Source organism: Cuculus canorus, chromosome 2 (genome assembly GCF_017976375.1).
Source record: "Cuculus canorus isolate bCucCan1 chromosome 2, bCucCan1.pri, whole genome shotgun sequence".
Classification (NCBI taxonomy): Eukaryota; Metazoa; Chordata; class Aves; order Cuculiformes; family Cuculidae; genus Cuculus; species Cuculus canorus.
Window position 1 is genome coordinate 22109824 of NC_071402.1, and position 17122 is coordinate 22126945.

Here is a 17122-nt window from a genome sequence, read left to right on the forward strand (position 1 = left end):
TGTATACAACTTGCATGGTGAAACAAAATCTTCTATTGCTAGGGCACACTACAAAATAGAGAAAAAACACACGTTGCATCTTCTGCCTCGAAAATATCAAAGCGTATAGTTTTGAGTTTGAGGCATTTTTACAGCACAAGTGGAATAAGACACTTTGGATTTTACTATTTTGATAATAATATAATATATTACAGGACATATTCACAAAACCAACATTCAACACTAAGTTTTACATATGTTGTTGCCTACAACTGGTCCACAACAAAGCTGCAGTGTTTCTGTCCGGAGATCAAGTATTTCTTGCTTAGGTAATTCTGTGCTTAAAAACGAAGATGTTACTGATTTTAAGCAAATTCATAGGTTGAATTTAGATTGCCTGGATCATCATCTAAACTTATCAACACAGACATCCAGAGTCATTACACTTAAATATAGATGACTGATGTATATAGTTTAGAAGCCCAGCTATCTTTTTCTTCCTGTATAATCAATAGAGTGAAAGAAGAGCATGGAAAAAAAATAAATTCATGTGACCAAAAATTGCACAAATACCCAAAAATAGATTTAACGAAGTGCTCTTCTGCTTGTCTAAGTCCCTTATTTAGGAGGTATGAATGTAATTCTGCGGTTGCATTCTATTCCTGGATCTGAGAACACTTTCCAGTTCCTGCCTTAGCTGTGTTCTGACACCACGTCAGAAAAAAAAAATCCAGGTGTGCACATTCTCTCCCTTTTTCCTACACATGTATTGTCCCAGCATATAATCCAGGCATTTGAAGGATCTGCATGTTTTCTAGAAAAAATACTTATTGATGGCAGTTCTGTATTAAAAGAGAAACACTAAAATCTACGGATACATGTTTTTTAAGCCACTGCCCTGACCTAAGAGATAATTTATCTGAAAAGCTGCTGGGGCAGAAATTGCATCTGGTAAACAAAAACCTACCTATTTCACTAATAAATGTAGAAATTACTTCTTCAACCTCCAAGGCCATGCTTCTAGTTTTACTGAAATAATTCATACATACTGTTAATTTTGATTCATGTTTGCAGGACTGGTTGACTTCCTAAAGGTGAAACATTTTTTTCTCTACAAAATAATGCCTGTAAATTCTGGGTCATAGAATGATCCTATAATCAGTTCTCCACTTTCCTCAGAGTGTCTGGCAGTTTACCAAAATGCCTATACATCCTAAGCTTTTAGTATGAATATCCACGTTTGTGTATGCTCATACATGTGGAATTAAAATATATAGATAATATTTAAAAGTATTAAAGCAAAACTATTAAGATAGAAGAAAGGGCAATCAGAGTTAGAAAAGGTCAGAGCCTTCATTTCCCTGACTGAAGGAATAGTTGCATTACCTGACAGGAACAGAAAGGTGGTATACTCTGGCTGAATAAGCAGGGTAGTACATGTAATTCACATTGATACATCAGACTCAATAAGCAGTAGATGCTGTACCTTGCAGACTGTGTGATTTAGAGTAGTATATTTCAACCAAATTTACCTTCAGCTGACTCACAATCAATTGATATTTCTTTTCACCTCATTACAGTACATGAATCCTGTTCTATGCTTCATTTGTAGTTCTGGATGGTTCACCAATGAGATGTATCTCACTGGTGAAGAACTGCTGGCCTAGAACAGAGATTTGATTGATTTTTGATTCAATGCATTGAAAACTCTACCTGCTACAAAAGAGATTTCTGTTCATCACCTTTCAAAAAAAACATGATTTAAAGTATTACTAATAAACTATTATGCATTATAAATAATGTAAAATAATTGCAACAGAAGCTGAAAATGCACGCATTACAATCTTTCAGGTATCAGTCTTTTCTCTTTGCCACAGAATGACATATTCAAGGTGAAAGTTGATTTCCTCAGCGCTCACAGTCAGTTCTTACTTATACCCTTTATTCTCTAAATTATATCAGCTTAAGAGAGGACATGATTAGCACAAAGCAGACAACAAAAATTAAATCCTGTAACAGTCCACTGATTAATGTAAATGCACCCAGCACAGCAATGATTTCAATATACATACTCAGGCAAAGAGATTATTTTCTCTTTGTGAAATAAAGTTATCTTCATTGGTTGAGATCCTTTACACAAACACAACTTTGGATGAGCAACCTGATCATAAGGGTCCTTACCATGCAAAAAAAAAAAAAAAAACAAAAAACAGTTACATTGATCTTGAACTCCATGGTGGTTATTCATGGCAGAAATTGGCTTTCATTGACTATGAACTTGGGAGTTTAATTGATTATAGAAATTCCTTTTACTCACTTGGAAAATATCTTTAGAGATTTATTGCAGTATGTCTACTTCGAGATGACTGATTTGGACCCTAAAAGGCTCCAAACTTGTGTTGGGTGTCAGTGTGTCCAGGTGATCTGTGATGGAAACAAAGGCTAATATGTGTGTAAACTAGAAGATAGATCATTCTCCAAATGACAGTAAGATTAACATTAGCCTTTTCATTTTGTGAAAAAGTTGCTAAGAGAACACATCTATGCACTGGCTCGTTTATTAATTTCTGCTGTTCAGGACACTGGATAAAAGTTGAAGCCTTCAATATCTTGGGAACAAGTTCAAAGAGGGTAATTTATCTTCCTTTCATGTCATTAAAAGATGTATGGTCTTCTGGCTTGCTCCTATCTTCATCTGACTGGAATACCAGAAGAATATTTTCCTGATGATCACACACCTCTGGAATTCATTTCCTTTGACAGTGTCATGGAGCCTGGGTTTTATAAGCATTAAGGTAGTGTAAATATGTTACTTTGGAAACACTTCAATTTAATACAGGAGTTTTATAATAGCGGAGCTTTGGGGAGTGGGCTAGCCTTAATTTTGTAATTGATTGTAATTATAACTGCAAGGCTTCATGATACTTGGTGATATACCTCAACATTCATTTCAAAATAGATCTCTTTTCCAGACAGAAAAAAATACTTCCTGAAGAAGTACCCATATGCCACGTAGAGCATGAAATATAAAATGCTTTTCTTGAGGGAAATCTGGTTTAGTTAGCTTCACAGAGCTTAACTCTCAAAATAACTGACAACATTTAGGAATGTCTACAAATGGGATACTAGCATTCTAATAAACACCCATAATTACTTGAAGGAGGAGCAAAGAAATAAAGTAGGTAAGAACAAATCGTCCTGATCTATGTCAGTGCATCCGTCATTACTGCAATATAGCTTATCATCATCTAAAAGGAGTTTGTTGAGGAGAAGTTGAGATGCTACTAGTGCTGGCCTTAATATCCAAAGCTCCAGAGTTTAGAGTGAATCTCATCTACAAAATATTCCTTATTTTTCCATTGTTTAAGTGATATATCTTCTTTTTCTTCTCACTTTCGTTCTTAGGGTTTTATAATTCATATTCTCACTAAGGGAAGAATCTCTGCATCAAAAAAAAACAATCTCCTAAGCAGAAATTAGATTATTTTTGCATTCAACTTTGTTATATAAAGATCAATTTTCTTGCTTCAAATATTGATGCATATTTTTCCAAATGAAGCTAAATTCTCAAATCACTCTATTTACTTGAGCTACAACACATGAGTGGCACCCAAAATTTTGGGGTCTTTTGTTTTTTCAGAAATGCAAGTCAAAGCTAAACTGAGGTTCTTTGAAGAATTTCTTTTTGTTCCAGTCCCTGATAATGAATGGTACAGGAAGATGACTCATTACTTATCCATTTTGGGAATAAAATGCAATTATCTTAGCATCATGAGGGGGTGAAATTGCTGAACTAACTGTTGAGTTGTCAATTTTTTTATATTCAAGAGATGAGATTGCTGAACTTATTGTGATTCCTCTTGCATCTTAAGTATTTTTCACAGTCCTAACTGGAGCATAAAGATACAACTGAGGAAGGTCCATTTTTGTTAGTCCAGCAACTCATGCCAGAGACAACAAAATTTAATTAAAATTAATCTACCTCTGGGAAAAAAAAATGGGTTTGTGCACTGATTTGGAACTTTAGAATGCCATGTCCTTATGAAGCTTCCCAGTTTGTTTGGAATTACAAGAAGATCAGATGATTTCTACTTTGATCTCATCTGCCTTGATGGCTTATTTTTTTTAAGTGATTATCAAGAAAGTCCAGGATTTTCACAAAGTCATTACAGAACAAAACCTCTTGCAGCTAAAATGCGTTGCTTTCTAACGAGATACCACCAAAAAGAACTGTTATTCTTGCTGTTTTCTTTTTGCCAAAGAAAATGGGTTTTCAGCAGCAAAGTTCATGGTTTGTCCTATTATAAGCTGAATTATCAAAACTTACTTTCACAGATAAACTACCTCTAGAGACCCATTCAGGTATGTAATATTGCCTGATACAACACTGGACCAGAAATAGTGAAATCTGTGTTTAGAGCAGCTTAACCTCCCTTTGTTCTATGAAGGTGATACACTTACTGAGGTCCTCAATCTCACTTCGAGGAAGCGCAGTGCTGTAGAAATGGGCACTTTCTGACGTTATTTTCTAAAACACCAGGGCATGATAACAGGGAACAGTGCTGCACGTTGCAGAGATGTCAGAACAAGTCACAGATACACAACCTACTGCATATCATAATAGATATTACCCTGGATTTTAAAACTCCACTTTAACTTAAAAGTTACTGACTTCAGGTCACCTACATTTCCTTCTTAACTTGAAATGACATTGTCTGCACTACTTTGCTGGAACAGGTAACTATTCCCTTAAAATGTCTGTGGCTGTAGGTCTTCAGTAAAGGATACAGTGAGGCCTATTTTTACTGAAATGCACAAACATAAGATTTCTCGAGGCTTGGGAAATTAGTGTCCACTTACTTTAGTACAAATCTGAAAGGACACATGAATGTTTGCACAATTATTGGAAACTGAGGAAGAGAGGTGACCAAGAGTTAGGGGAAAAAAAAAAAGGACTGGCTTATAGAAGAAAAAAATATCTGTCTTTAAGTGAAAGAATGTCATGGATACCTCTTTGAGAACACTTCCAACATATAGCCAGAATTTGATAAGAACTCACACCATTGAGAAAAAGATGATTATACACAAAAGAAAATGAGCTAATAAAATGAATAAATAAATAAATAATTACAGAGTAGACAAAGGGACAAACGAGGATTTGCTTTGAGAAAGGGACAAAAAAAGAGAAATGGAATAATTACGGTAAAGACAAGATAAAAACCAAAATTATATTGCTTAATGTAATTTTTAATTATGAAAATATGGTCATCATGGTCCTATTACATTTGGGGTTTAGTTATATTTTTTTCCTCAGACTTGACTTAATAAAACAGATTAACATTTACTAAAATTATTAAACTTGCCACATAAAAGATAAATTACAACTAAATTGCACTATAGAAGTGCCTGCTTTATGATTTGTGACTTCTAGAGGCACAAGTAGAGTAAAAGAAAGAATTTGTACCAGTAACAGCTATTGATTCTCTTTTTTATTTTAATTCAGTCTATACAGCTATGGTAAAAAGTATGAGAATAAAAGTCCATTCATTGATTTACCTCCTGCAGATTCCAGAACCACTTTGCTGCCAGAACCTACAGACTTGAGTTAGCAGAGTCCTTTATTAAATGTTCGTCATTTCCCTCGACTGTACTCCACAGGTGTAACTTATTCACCTTTACACACCAGTTTTGTAAGTATGAAATTCAAACAAAATCTGTTATTTATACTTCTGAAGAGAAATTAACCTCTGAATAACAAAGCATAGCACAACTAAGAATTATGAACACACCGTGCTCTAACATTCATGTTCGTGCAAGGTCAACAAAAGAGCACTTGAAAAAGACATGCTCAACCCAGAAAGGTATTGGCCTCATTAATTTAAAAAATAAAATTAAACGTGATACTATTTTCATACGTTTTCTGGTATTTCTTTCTTTCAGGGCCAATTTTACTAAAAAGCAAAACTATATTTAATTCCATAAATGTTAGCTGCAGTTACTACTTAAAAAATGTTCAATATTATTAAACAGCTGAGATCTGTGTTTACAGATTTAGATCAGTGGTCTTTCGGTGCAGTTAAAGACATAGCAGCGTAATACAGAAGCAAAACACTGCAACGGAAGGCCAGACTCGATTTCAAAGATACCAAATATCTGCACTGGGTATCAAGACAGTAAGTGCTAGTTTTCAGTATGCAGTATGAACCAAATATGAATAATTAAGGAAAAAAAAAATCAAGTAATCAGTAACAGTGAACAAAATACAAACATAATGTTGCAATGGAATTATTTTTGAAAAGGCACTCTAGAGTAAATTGTGAAAATGAAATTCCCTAAAACCAACATGAAATTTTCTCACTGCAGAGAATGATTGCAACCGAGTTCAGATTGACACTTAAAGTTGTAATTCAATCTGTTATGTGTTTAATTAAAACTCTTTATTGTTTGAAAAGAAACACAGTAGTTTTAGACTGTTTACTAAGGTAGGTTAGTTCTGCTGCATTTACGGAAGTTTTCTCTTTTATTCTCTTTCTCTCTTATCCAACCAGATTAGCTTTCTCTAAAAAAAAAGATGCCAAATTGTAACCACCATTGGTTAGAGGATCAACACTACTCTGTACAGACTGTACAGGAAAAAGGCTGTTCTTTTTTTTAAAAAAAATATTTCTTTTAATAAAACATCATCAGAAAAAATTAAGAACATCTAGCTCATTGGTAGTTTGGTTACATATGAGGAAATAAAAGAGAAGGGAGGAAGAGAGGGAAGTGATTCATGTCTCAGAAAAAACACACTGAAAGCACAGTGTGGCTGCACACATACTGAATGTTGTGTTAGCACTGTCACTACTCCTGTGAGTGGGAGACCCACAAAACAAACATTAGGAGAAAAATATAATTATACAAGCAGTTCTGTTTGTCAGAAGACACACAGTTCTGCAAAACTAATGCAGGGAAAAGCTCCCCCTTTTCCAAAGGTCAAATTAAAATTGAGATGCTATGATCCATCACAACCTATTAATAACAGGTAGACACCTGGTATACCCGCTATAGGTAGTCTGGGCTGTTAATAGTCAACATCAGTACCATTCAGGAACTTTTTACAGACATTCTGCATGTAGGCATTACAGATGGTACCAGACTCCTTACTCATCCTCATAAGTAGGTGTGGCTTAATCCTTGTCATAAATAGTCTAATTATTTTATTAAAACTTCTACACTGAAGAATTTCTGACTTTCTTAGACCCAAGGTACTTCTTTTCAATAAATAATATTGTATTTTCTCCAGCTCCCTTGCCATAAATCTCTGTCGCTTCCTCTGGCCATAGTGACCATCAATTTCCCTTTTACGTCGTTCCAGATTGAAACAGCAGATAGGTGTAGCTTCAGTTTCTACCTAAAAACTGGAACAGCCATGAAATGTTGATCCACACTCTTAAATCTATATGTAGAGGAATGAAACAATTAAAACAGGAGTTACGTGAAGAAGAAACTCACTCGTCTGTTCTAAGTCATTACGTCAAGAATCTTACAAAGTATACACTGCAATGGAAGGCAGCACAAGAAACAAAAAGCGAAACTACTGAAACTACTGCTTTCAGACTGACATGGTTTTCACTTTGTGGCTCCAAGGACTGACTATCAAAGTGGTGAAAAATGCTGGAACAGGAGCAGTAAGAAGACAAAAACTTATTTGGATGTAGTTTAAACTACATAGAATCATAGAATCATGAGGTTGGAAAGGACCCACTGGATCATCGAGTCCAACCATTCCTAACACTCCCTTAAACCATGTCCCTAAGCACTTCATCAACCCGTTCCTTAAACACCTCCAGGGAAGGTGACTCAACCACCTGCCTGGGCAGCCTGTTCCAGTGCCCGATGACTCTTTCTGTGAAGAATTTTTTTCTGATATCCAACCTGAACCTCCCCTGGAGGAGCTTGAGGCCATTCCCCCTTGTCCTGTCCTCAGTCACTTGGGAGAAGAGGCGAGCTCCCTCCTCTCCACAACCTCCTTTCAGGTAGTTGTAGAAAGTTATAAGGTCTCCCCTCAGCCTCCTCTTCTCCAGGCTAAACAACCCCAGCTCTCTCAGCCGCTCCTCGTAAGACTTGTTCTCCAGCCCCCTCACCAGCTTTGTTGCTCTTCTCTGGACACATTCCAGAGCCTCAACATCCTTCTTGTCGTGAGGGGCCCAGAGCTGAACACAGTACTCAAGGTGCGGTCTCACCAGTGCTGAGTACAGAGGGAGAATCACCTCCCTGGACCTGCTGGTCATACCGTTTCTGATACAAGCCAAGATTCCATTGGCCTTCTTGGCCACCTGGGCACACTGCTGGCTCATGTTCAGGTAGCTGTCAGCCATTACGCCCAGGCTCTTCTCCTCTGTGCAGCTCTCCAGCCACTCTTCCCCCAGTCTGTAGCACTGCATAGGGTTGTTGTGCCCCAAGTGCAGGACCCGGCATTTGGCCTCGTTGAACCTCATGCCATTGGCCTCAGCCCAGCGGTCCAGCCTGTTCAGATCCCTTTGCAGAGCAAAACATAAAACTTAAATCTTTTGTTAATATGTTAAACAAACTGTAGGGTATCTCTAATGCCCAAATTTTGCTTCCTGTTCTAGGACCACTGAAAATCAGTGGCAAGATGTTCGCAGACATGCATGAAAAATAATATTGATTCAATTTTAAGCTCAACCTGAAAAACACTTGCACAAAAGTACTCTAGTTACTCATTAATTGAAAGAATATCATTAAACTTTCTCAACAATTGTGGGGGTTTTCTACTGCTGTGGTCAAAAATGTTAAAATAAATTCATGTCAGTTAATTCTTAAATAAAGAATTCTAAAAAGCTTAGAGACGCTGTGGTCCTCAATGGATACTTCTGAACACAAACAAATCTGCATGTGGCATTGTTGGTCTCACTTTTGAATAACAATTCCCTCAATTTAAACAGTCCCTATACAATTTTTTTAATATTTCTCACTGTCTTTAAATAGGTCAGTAGGCAGAAAAACATAGGTAAAAAGGTTAAAATGCCTTTATTTTACTTGATAATGCTTTCAAATATGCTTAGATTCCACAGGTCCAAGTAAATATTGCATGATGTTTTAGGACACATGGGCAAAAGCTCTCTCAACTCAGATACTCAAAAACAGAAACAGTCAAAATTAGAGGCTGCACTACAGTGTTGTGTCATACATATTGCAGAAGAAAAATACTGATAATCTTGGGAAATGGCTGGCTCTCAGCCTTTCAGAAATATAATTGGCTGATTCTTTAACATTACATTGTGATATTTTAAATTGCAATAAACGACCATCGGTGATATTTTCAGTATCAGTTGTTCATAATCCAGCAATTAAAGAAGAGCCATTTCAAAAAGATATAACATGAAACAGATGGACACACACTTTCATTTATTTAATTCATGCTGTTCTTTGATGTTTCTCAACTAGCTTTTGTCTGCTTTTTCCTCTCTCCTCCTCTTCCCTCTTATTTTGTTCTTTTTTTCCTCTCTGTTCACACCCTGACATCCTCAACTGCAGTCCCAAAAGACAGTGCCTACACTGCCAACTCAAATTGGCACTCCTTCCAAGAACAGAAGCAAAGGAACACAGGGGACCACTTTCATTCTACTGCCATTGGTAATGCAATAGAATAAAACCTTTACACGTGGGAAACATGTATACATGCCATAAAGAATATGCACAAAACCCACACCTTCAGAGCCAAGTAGCCTCAACAGCCTTGTTTGCAGTTCTTACCAAGAATAAAATGAATCTTCCAAACCCACTATAGTGTGTGGAAACTATCATAAAAATTCTCTTTTTTCCTGAGATAAAATAAAAGGGATAATAGAAAATGAATTCCCAAAATACAAACGTATATTTGAAAGGAGAAAGAAAGGAGGAGGGAAGGAGGATATATTTTATCTGTCTGTTGGCCTGGAAAATAAATACTGCTGTTGTGCAACTACGCAGCTGCTCACTCTTCTCAATTTGTTGTTTTCATTCTGGTTGTTATGATTTAATCTCATATCCTTACAGTTAATCTGAAAAGAGTTCAGGCAGCTTTATTCATTAGTCTTGCTGCAAATCATGATCTTAGAGATCACGATCTCTACAGATACCAAGAACCAATTCTCTTTTATTTCTCTTTTTTTTTAACATGGCTCACCATCTGATAGATGCAGCAACAATAAGGTGACTCCTTAAACACAAAACCAAAATACTCACAATACTCTCACAATACTTTCACTTTTTTTTTTAAAATTGAATCTCATGAAAATATCCTTGAGGAGAGCTTTTCTTACAGTAATGGAACGCATGACATATATTGTAAATTGAAAGTTAACATTTTCAAATTTGGAAAGAATTCAATCATTCACATCTACCTGAACTATATAAGATTATTTCAGATAGGCATTAGATTAGAAATAGTTATGTCATCATAACCTTGCATTGGGAAGATGCATGGGTTGCTTCCTACTTCAAGAGAGCTATTGCTTAAAAAGGATTGTGCCAGATATATAGAAAAGAGTTTTATGAAGCAACATCTCTGGAATGTCACAAAAGATTTATAATCTGAAACACTGAACTCATGTGTGGAAAATTACTGAAATGGCCTTAAAATGGATCCTTAAGTTGTAATCATATTAGAACTTAAGCATTGCAATACTATCCAAAGATCTAAAAATTCAGGCAAACAGAATGACACATTAAAAAAAGCTCTGTATCAGCATTATGGTTCCCTGTACCCTAGCTTTTATTAGGATGTTATACTATTTTAATAGGACATTACAAACATCTGCTTTGGCTTACGCTTTGGAATGAAGAAATCAACTATTTCACAACCTGATTGCCTGCAACAAAATGACTGAAATCCCTATTCAAACAATTTTCCTGCTAGAAATAAAGCACAATTTATTGAATGATGAGTAGCTTAGGTATTTGGGATAATAGAGTACATGAATTGTTTCAATCAAAATAAAATTAAAAGAACCCTTTCATGTAATCCAGAATTAATGTGAATGATTCCAGATTTTAGGGGAACAAATTTCAGATCAGTCAAAGACTATCCATATTCAAGTACCTATCTTTTGTCTGAATAGATTAAGATCTAGTGATTTTATTAATTGGACAGTTGCATACATAAAGGGAACAGAATACTAGTCTAACACTTGTAACAATAAATACTATTTTAATGAAGAGTAATGCTAGTAAAGAAAATAGGAACTAAATACATTGAGTACTACTCAAGAATGGAGGGTGGAAAAAAAGAAAACTAAAAAAGTAATAGTGAGGAATGAGGCAGAAATTGCATTGAGGTTCTTGAGATTCAAGGAGTGAATGTTGCCCTTTATTCTGTAACCAACTTCTCTCCAGATGACTAAGATAAGGTATATGATACTTGATTTAAAGAACTACTAAGTAGTGATTGCTGCAACAATAAAGGAAGTTGCAAATGTTCAAAAAAGTGTCATGATAATCTCCCATATAGCATATTTTTCCCCTGGGTGGTTCTTCCAGTTAATGTTAAAGAAAAAAAAAAAAAAAAACATAACAGGAAACATTCAGAAAAGACAACAGAAGACCAGAAACAGTTATAAAGAATTATATACAACTGTTTGACTGTAACTGCATGTTTCAACTGCTTAAAGAGTTACTTTAACTTCATCAATAATAATAAACAGAACACATATGTATTTATAAATTTTAGTATTAAAATGATATCAAATTATATTATATAGAATCACAGAATAGTTAGGGTTGGAAGGGACCTTAAAGGTCATCTAGATCCAACCCCTCTGCCATGGGCAGGGACATGACCCACTCGATCAGGCTGCCCAAGGCCCCATTCAACTTGGCCTCGAACACCTCGAGGGTGTTCCAGTGCTGTGGTTACCCCATCATAAAAAGTCATTAAGTTGATGATATAGGACTTGCCCTTGGTGAAGCCATGCTCACTGCCATTAATCACCTCCCTGTCCTCCATGTGCTTTAGGATAGCTTCTAGGAGGATCTGTTTCACGATCTTCGCGGGCACAGAGGTGAAGCTGACAGGTCGGTAGTTCCCAGGATCATCTTTTCTACCCTTTTTAAAAATTGGTACAATGTTACCCTTCTTTCAGTCAACAGGGACTTCTCCTGACTGCCATGACTTTTCAAATATCATGGAGAGTGGCTTGGCCACCACATCTGCCAATTCCATCAGCACTCTGGGATGCATCTCATCAGGTCCCACAGACCTATATATGTCCAGGTTCTGCAGATCGTCACAAACCTGATCCTCCTCTACAGTGGGACGGGGTTTAACCCCTGGTCACCATTTTGTTGTCCTGTGATCCAGGAGGGGTGAGGAGAGCAGTGAAGACTGAGGCAGAAGAGTTAGATACCTCAGCCTTCTCCTCGTCTGTTGATACAAGGTCACCATTTTCAACCATCAGTGTGGGTACATTCTCTTTGACCTTCCTCTTCTGATTGATGTACCTATAGAAGCCTTTCTTGTTGGTTTTCACTTCCCTTGCCAAGTTCAGCTCCAGCTGTGCTTTGGCCTTCCTGACCTCATCCCTACACAACTGGGCAGTGTCCCTATACACTTCCCGCGCTACCTGTCCCTGCTTGCACTTCCAGTGCAGTTTGCTCTTGTTCTTGAGTTTGACCAGCAGGTCTCAACTCAGCCACGCTGGTCTCTTCTCTTTCCTGCCTGATTTTCTACATATGGGGACTTAGCACTCTTGCACTTTATGGAAATCATCCTTAAACATTTGCTAGCTCTGTTCTGCTCCCTTGCCCCCGAGGATCGTGTCCCAGGGGGTCCTATGGAGTAACTCCTTGAAGAGCTGGAAGTCTGCTTTCCTGAAATTTAGGGTCCTGACTATATTCCTCACTCGTTTCATATCCCTTAGGACCCTGAACTCCACAGTGAGTGATCACTGCAGCCCAGGCTGCCTCCGATCCTAATGTCACTGATGAGTTCACTTGTATCAGTGACCATCAGGTCCAGTATTTCATACCCTCGGGTGGAGGTCTCTATTAGCTGGATGAAGAAATAATCTACAATGCACTCCAGGAGTCTTCTGGAGTGCCTACAGCTTGCCGTGCTACTTTTCCAGCATTTGTCAGGGTGGTTGAAGTCCCTGAGTAGGATGAGAACTTGCAAGCGTGAAGCCTTCTGTAGCTGGAGGAAGAAGGCTTCATCGGTAGGCTCTCACTGATCAGGTGGCCTGTAGTATACATCAACCACAAAGTTCCCATTGGTTCTTCGGTCTTTTATTCTGACCCACAACGTTTCAACCTGTTTGTGGCTAATCTTCAATGATAGCTCTTCACATTCTATTCCTTTCCTGACATAGAGGGCAATGCCTCCACCCCTACTTCCGGGTCAGTCCCTTCTGAACAGTCTGTAGCCATCGATAGATACACTCTAGTCATGGGATTCATCCCACCAAGTTTCAGTGATGGCAACTAGATCATATCTTTCTAGTAGCACAGTAGCTTCCAGCTCATCCTGCTTCTTACTCAAGCTTCATGCATTTCCTGGCAATACCATATTCTATGCATCACTTCACAATAAAGATATTATCTTCTGCTCTAAACAGTAGTTTAACGTAATAAAATTGTAAGCCTTCTCAGTATTATTGCTGAGAATAACAACAGCACCACAGCATATACAGGTCCAAACATAAAGCCTACCTCCATCCTTGAATTCTGAGATAGTCTCTCTGAGAGATGCTGATATATTCCTCTAAAAGCCCATTTAACTAATCAGACATCAACTGGGCATCAAGGAGGAGTCTTTTTCTTTATCTCCACTAAAGGAAAAACAGTTAATTTGGGGAATATTAGGATGAAAGTTATTCAGACAATCCTCTAACCTCCAACAGCATGTAATATATACTATAAATATATTCTAAGCATACTTGTATCTGTTAATTAGGGAACACTAGCATTAGTATCCAAATAAAATAGGAAGGGAATAATCACCGAAATAACCACTATGGATTTAAACAATTTGTTGAATAGAAGTGATCACAATCAGCAGAATGGTTCTGATTTAAAACACAAAGTCTACATTCTTCCTGTTGGTAAATATTGCTTTATACTGTCAATTTTTATCATATAACTGCTTAGGGTAAATGCATATTACATATCTGATTTATATATTTATTTGTATATTTCTCCCTCACTCTCTGCATGCATATAATATAAAAAACACTTTCAGAGCTCAGTTGCTGAGAACAAGAAGGAAAGGGGAGGGGGGTGCTATCATCACATTACATACTATTCTAAATCTTTAGCAAAATTAAGGAAAAGAAAAAGAACCACAAGAGAATCAGTTTCTGTCCCCTGCTCCCTAGCCAGCTATATTCCACAAAGGCCATGCATATAACTAAAGAGCACTCAGAGCTACTAAATACTGAACCCATCAGCTGAAATCAGAGCAAAGCGCAACAGGCAGAATAAGTGAAACAAAAAAGGTTAGGTTAATTACATTCAATTTGTTTCCAAATAAAACCAAAACCAAGAAATAAAATATGTTGGAATACAAGAGGTGAGGGAAAAGGAAAACAATTTTAACTGTATTAGCCATAAAAGATAGTAAAGTTGTCTAACTTGTTTCAAGCTTGCAGAATAAATATTGTAATGAGGTCATAGCTGGGCAGCAGAGGAAGGGTGGCAGATTATACTGCTCTGGCTGCCAAATTCCAAGGCAGGTGGAAATCTGTGGAGGAAGAAGGAATAATTTCCATGGAAACACGTGAGCAATCTCACTCCTTTCTTACCCTTCTCATGGTATTTAAAATTCTGTTCTGGTCTCACAGAGAAATTAAATTTATTCAGTAAAACAGTTTTTACTTTTGTTTTCAAGTAACATATAGTTGCAGAAGTTGAGAGTCTTCTAGTGCCTTTCGGTACAATTGCAATGAGAAAAAGGGAGAGAAGTTCCCACTCCAGCCTCTGGTCCTACAACATTTGCACTGAAACAGCCACAGTTTCAACCAATGCCAACTAACACCGAGATAAATCAATAAAGAAAAAATTTTTGCACTAATGACAAGAATGAACAGCAAAAAACTGAGAAACCATGCAAAAATTCAGGTCACCACACAAAGATCTCACCATCTTCAATACTATATACTGGAAGTACAACCAGATATTCTAATTTAGTATTCTGAACATCCACTAGCTTCCATTAACCTGCCTTTTTTAGACCTACTTTGGATTACTAAAATTCTGCTGTAAATTTAGTGGCCACAAAAGAAACACAGTAGCATTCTATACAGCACTACGTCTGTGATTCAATACAGCTGCAAGTACACTGACAAGCTTTCTAACACTGAAAATGTCATTTTCCATGTTTGTCAAGAAGGAATGAGTGGACAATGACACACATTGCCCATGACCACCTGAATACAATAAAAGACTCCTTAGCTGCTACTACTCAGGTTTGTTTCAAAAAGCCCAGTATGTATTTTGTAGGCTAAAGAATAAAATTAAGATAAAACTTAAAAAGATAAAAAAAGAATAAAAAGCTTAATTGCAGGGGAACTTATCACTTCTAAAAAACATTAAATACTTTCTTACCTGTCTGATGCTGTGTCATCTGTTACTTGATGCTTTATTCCTGAGCCGTTCTTAACTGAGTCTTGTCTTGTGAGCCCTTGAGGTCTGTTTTTGTCCAAAACTTGTGTAGATATGCCGCCTGATGGTCCTTGGTACTGTGTATGCTCCTGCAGCTTTGCTTTTTTCTCTTGAGGTGCTTCCTCATTCTGTAGACCTCTAATACCTTCTTGATCAGGCTGCTGTGGTGCATTTGATCCACTATTATAGAACCAGGCTCCTGACTTTGTGAGGATTTCTTGTTGTTTTCGGCACAGGTTACATACCCACATTACCTGTTCAGACATATTTAAATGGAAAATCTGTTAGCTTGTAACATTGTATACAAAATTTTCATCAAGTATACATCGAACTATTGTTGCCATTTCCAAAGGTAGAAAGAATACTACTAAGAAACTAAACTTTATTTCTTTCTATTAACAATAGATTAGCCTCAGCACAATAAAATATGTCTGTAGAGCTTTCGAGGATATTGTTTTAGAAAAAAATACAAACACAAAAATACTTTATTCTACTTTTGCTTCATCATTTATAATACAAGGGAAACCACAGACAGTATTCACATATATGAAAAGGATCTACTTATTGACATTCCAATGGCAGTAAATGTAAGATTTGGAAAAGAAGCCTACAGATTGATGATGATAGGATGATAGAAAAGAAGAAAAGATTAAAAAAATTGTTAAACATTTAATCCATTCTCTTACTAAGTCAGAGTAAGGAACTTTGACCTGCTGTTAACAAGTAATTTTATAATTCTCCAAAATGTTCTGCTGATTTACTTCAGTGGTGGTCTATATCTTATATTTACGTGAAAAAACTGACTTCAAGAAGTGAACTGGTTTTCCAATCTATTGTAAATTAAAGCCATTTTATAAATAAAGTAAAACAATATATAAGGTGATGAGTCTCTCCACTTGATAGCCAAGATTTAGCTTTCAATGTATGCTTTCTAAAATATTACAGTTATTACAGCTTCTCAGTTGTGAGATCCTGCACACAGTAATGAGACTTCTTAATATTCTAAAATGTACTTGCTTGCAAAGCTTTTGTATCCAATCACATGGCAGTGCAGGAAATTGCCAATGTCAGTTATCTGTAAGTTAATTTCACATTCAATTCTTATGTTATAAGAGAATAAATTGGGATGCAACAAATCAAATACAACAGACCAGTTATTAATAATACATGGCACATTCAAACTGGTTATTGTGTTTTCTTAAAATTTTTATTGTAGATAGAATTAATTCATGGCAAGTTTAGTCCTTCACTCCTTAATCTTCTTTATCCTTGAGCCTTAACTCAGCTTTTCTGTACTTTATATATTTTGCCTTAGATCACAGACAAAATTGTATCATTTTTAGTACATGTTCCTTGAATGTTTACACTCAGCCTTCAATCTAGTTAACATGCCTCCAGTTCTAATCCTACACCACACTGTGTCTTTTTCAACGGTTTACAGCACAGGACAATTAAAGGCTTACATTAATGATCTTTATTATTCTTTTAATGCAGCTAGCTCAAC

The 17122-nt window shown here is 36.6% G+C and overlaps 1 protein-coding gene across 44 annotated transcripts in view; it reads right to left on the reverse strand.

Annotated features, from left to right (window-relative positions):
- Nucleotides 1-17122, reverse strand: part of RIMS2 (regulating synaptic membrane exocytosis 2) — a 457943-nt gene that overhangs the window by 329424 nt on the left and 111397 nt on the right. For all 44 annotated transcript variants that reach the window (XM_054058036.1, XM_054058006.1, XM_054057998.1 and 41 more), the window contains one exon: nt 15562-15872. In XM_054058036.1, the coding sequence (XP_053914011.1) occupies nt 15562-15872 (311 nt within the window). The remainder of the gene's footprint in view (nt 1-15561; nt 15873-17122) is intronic.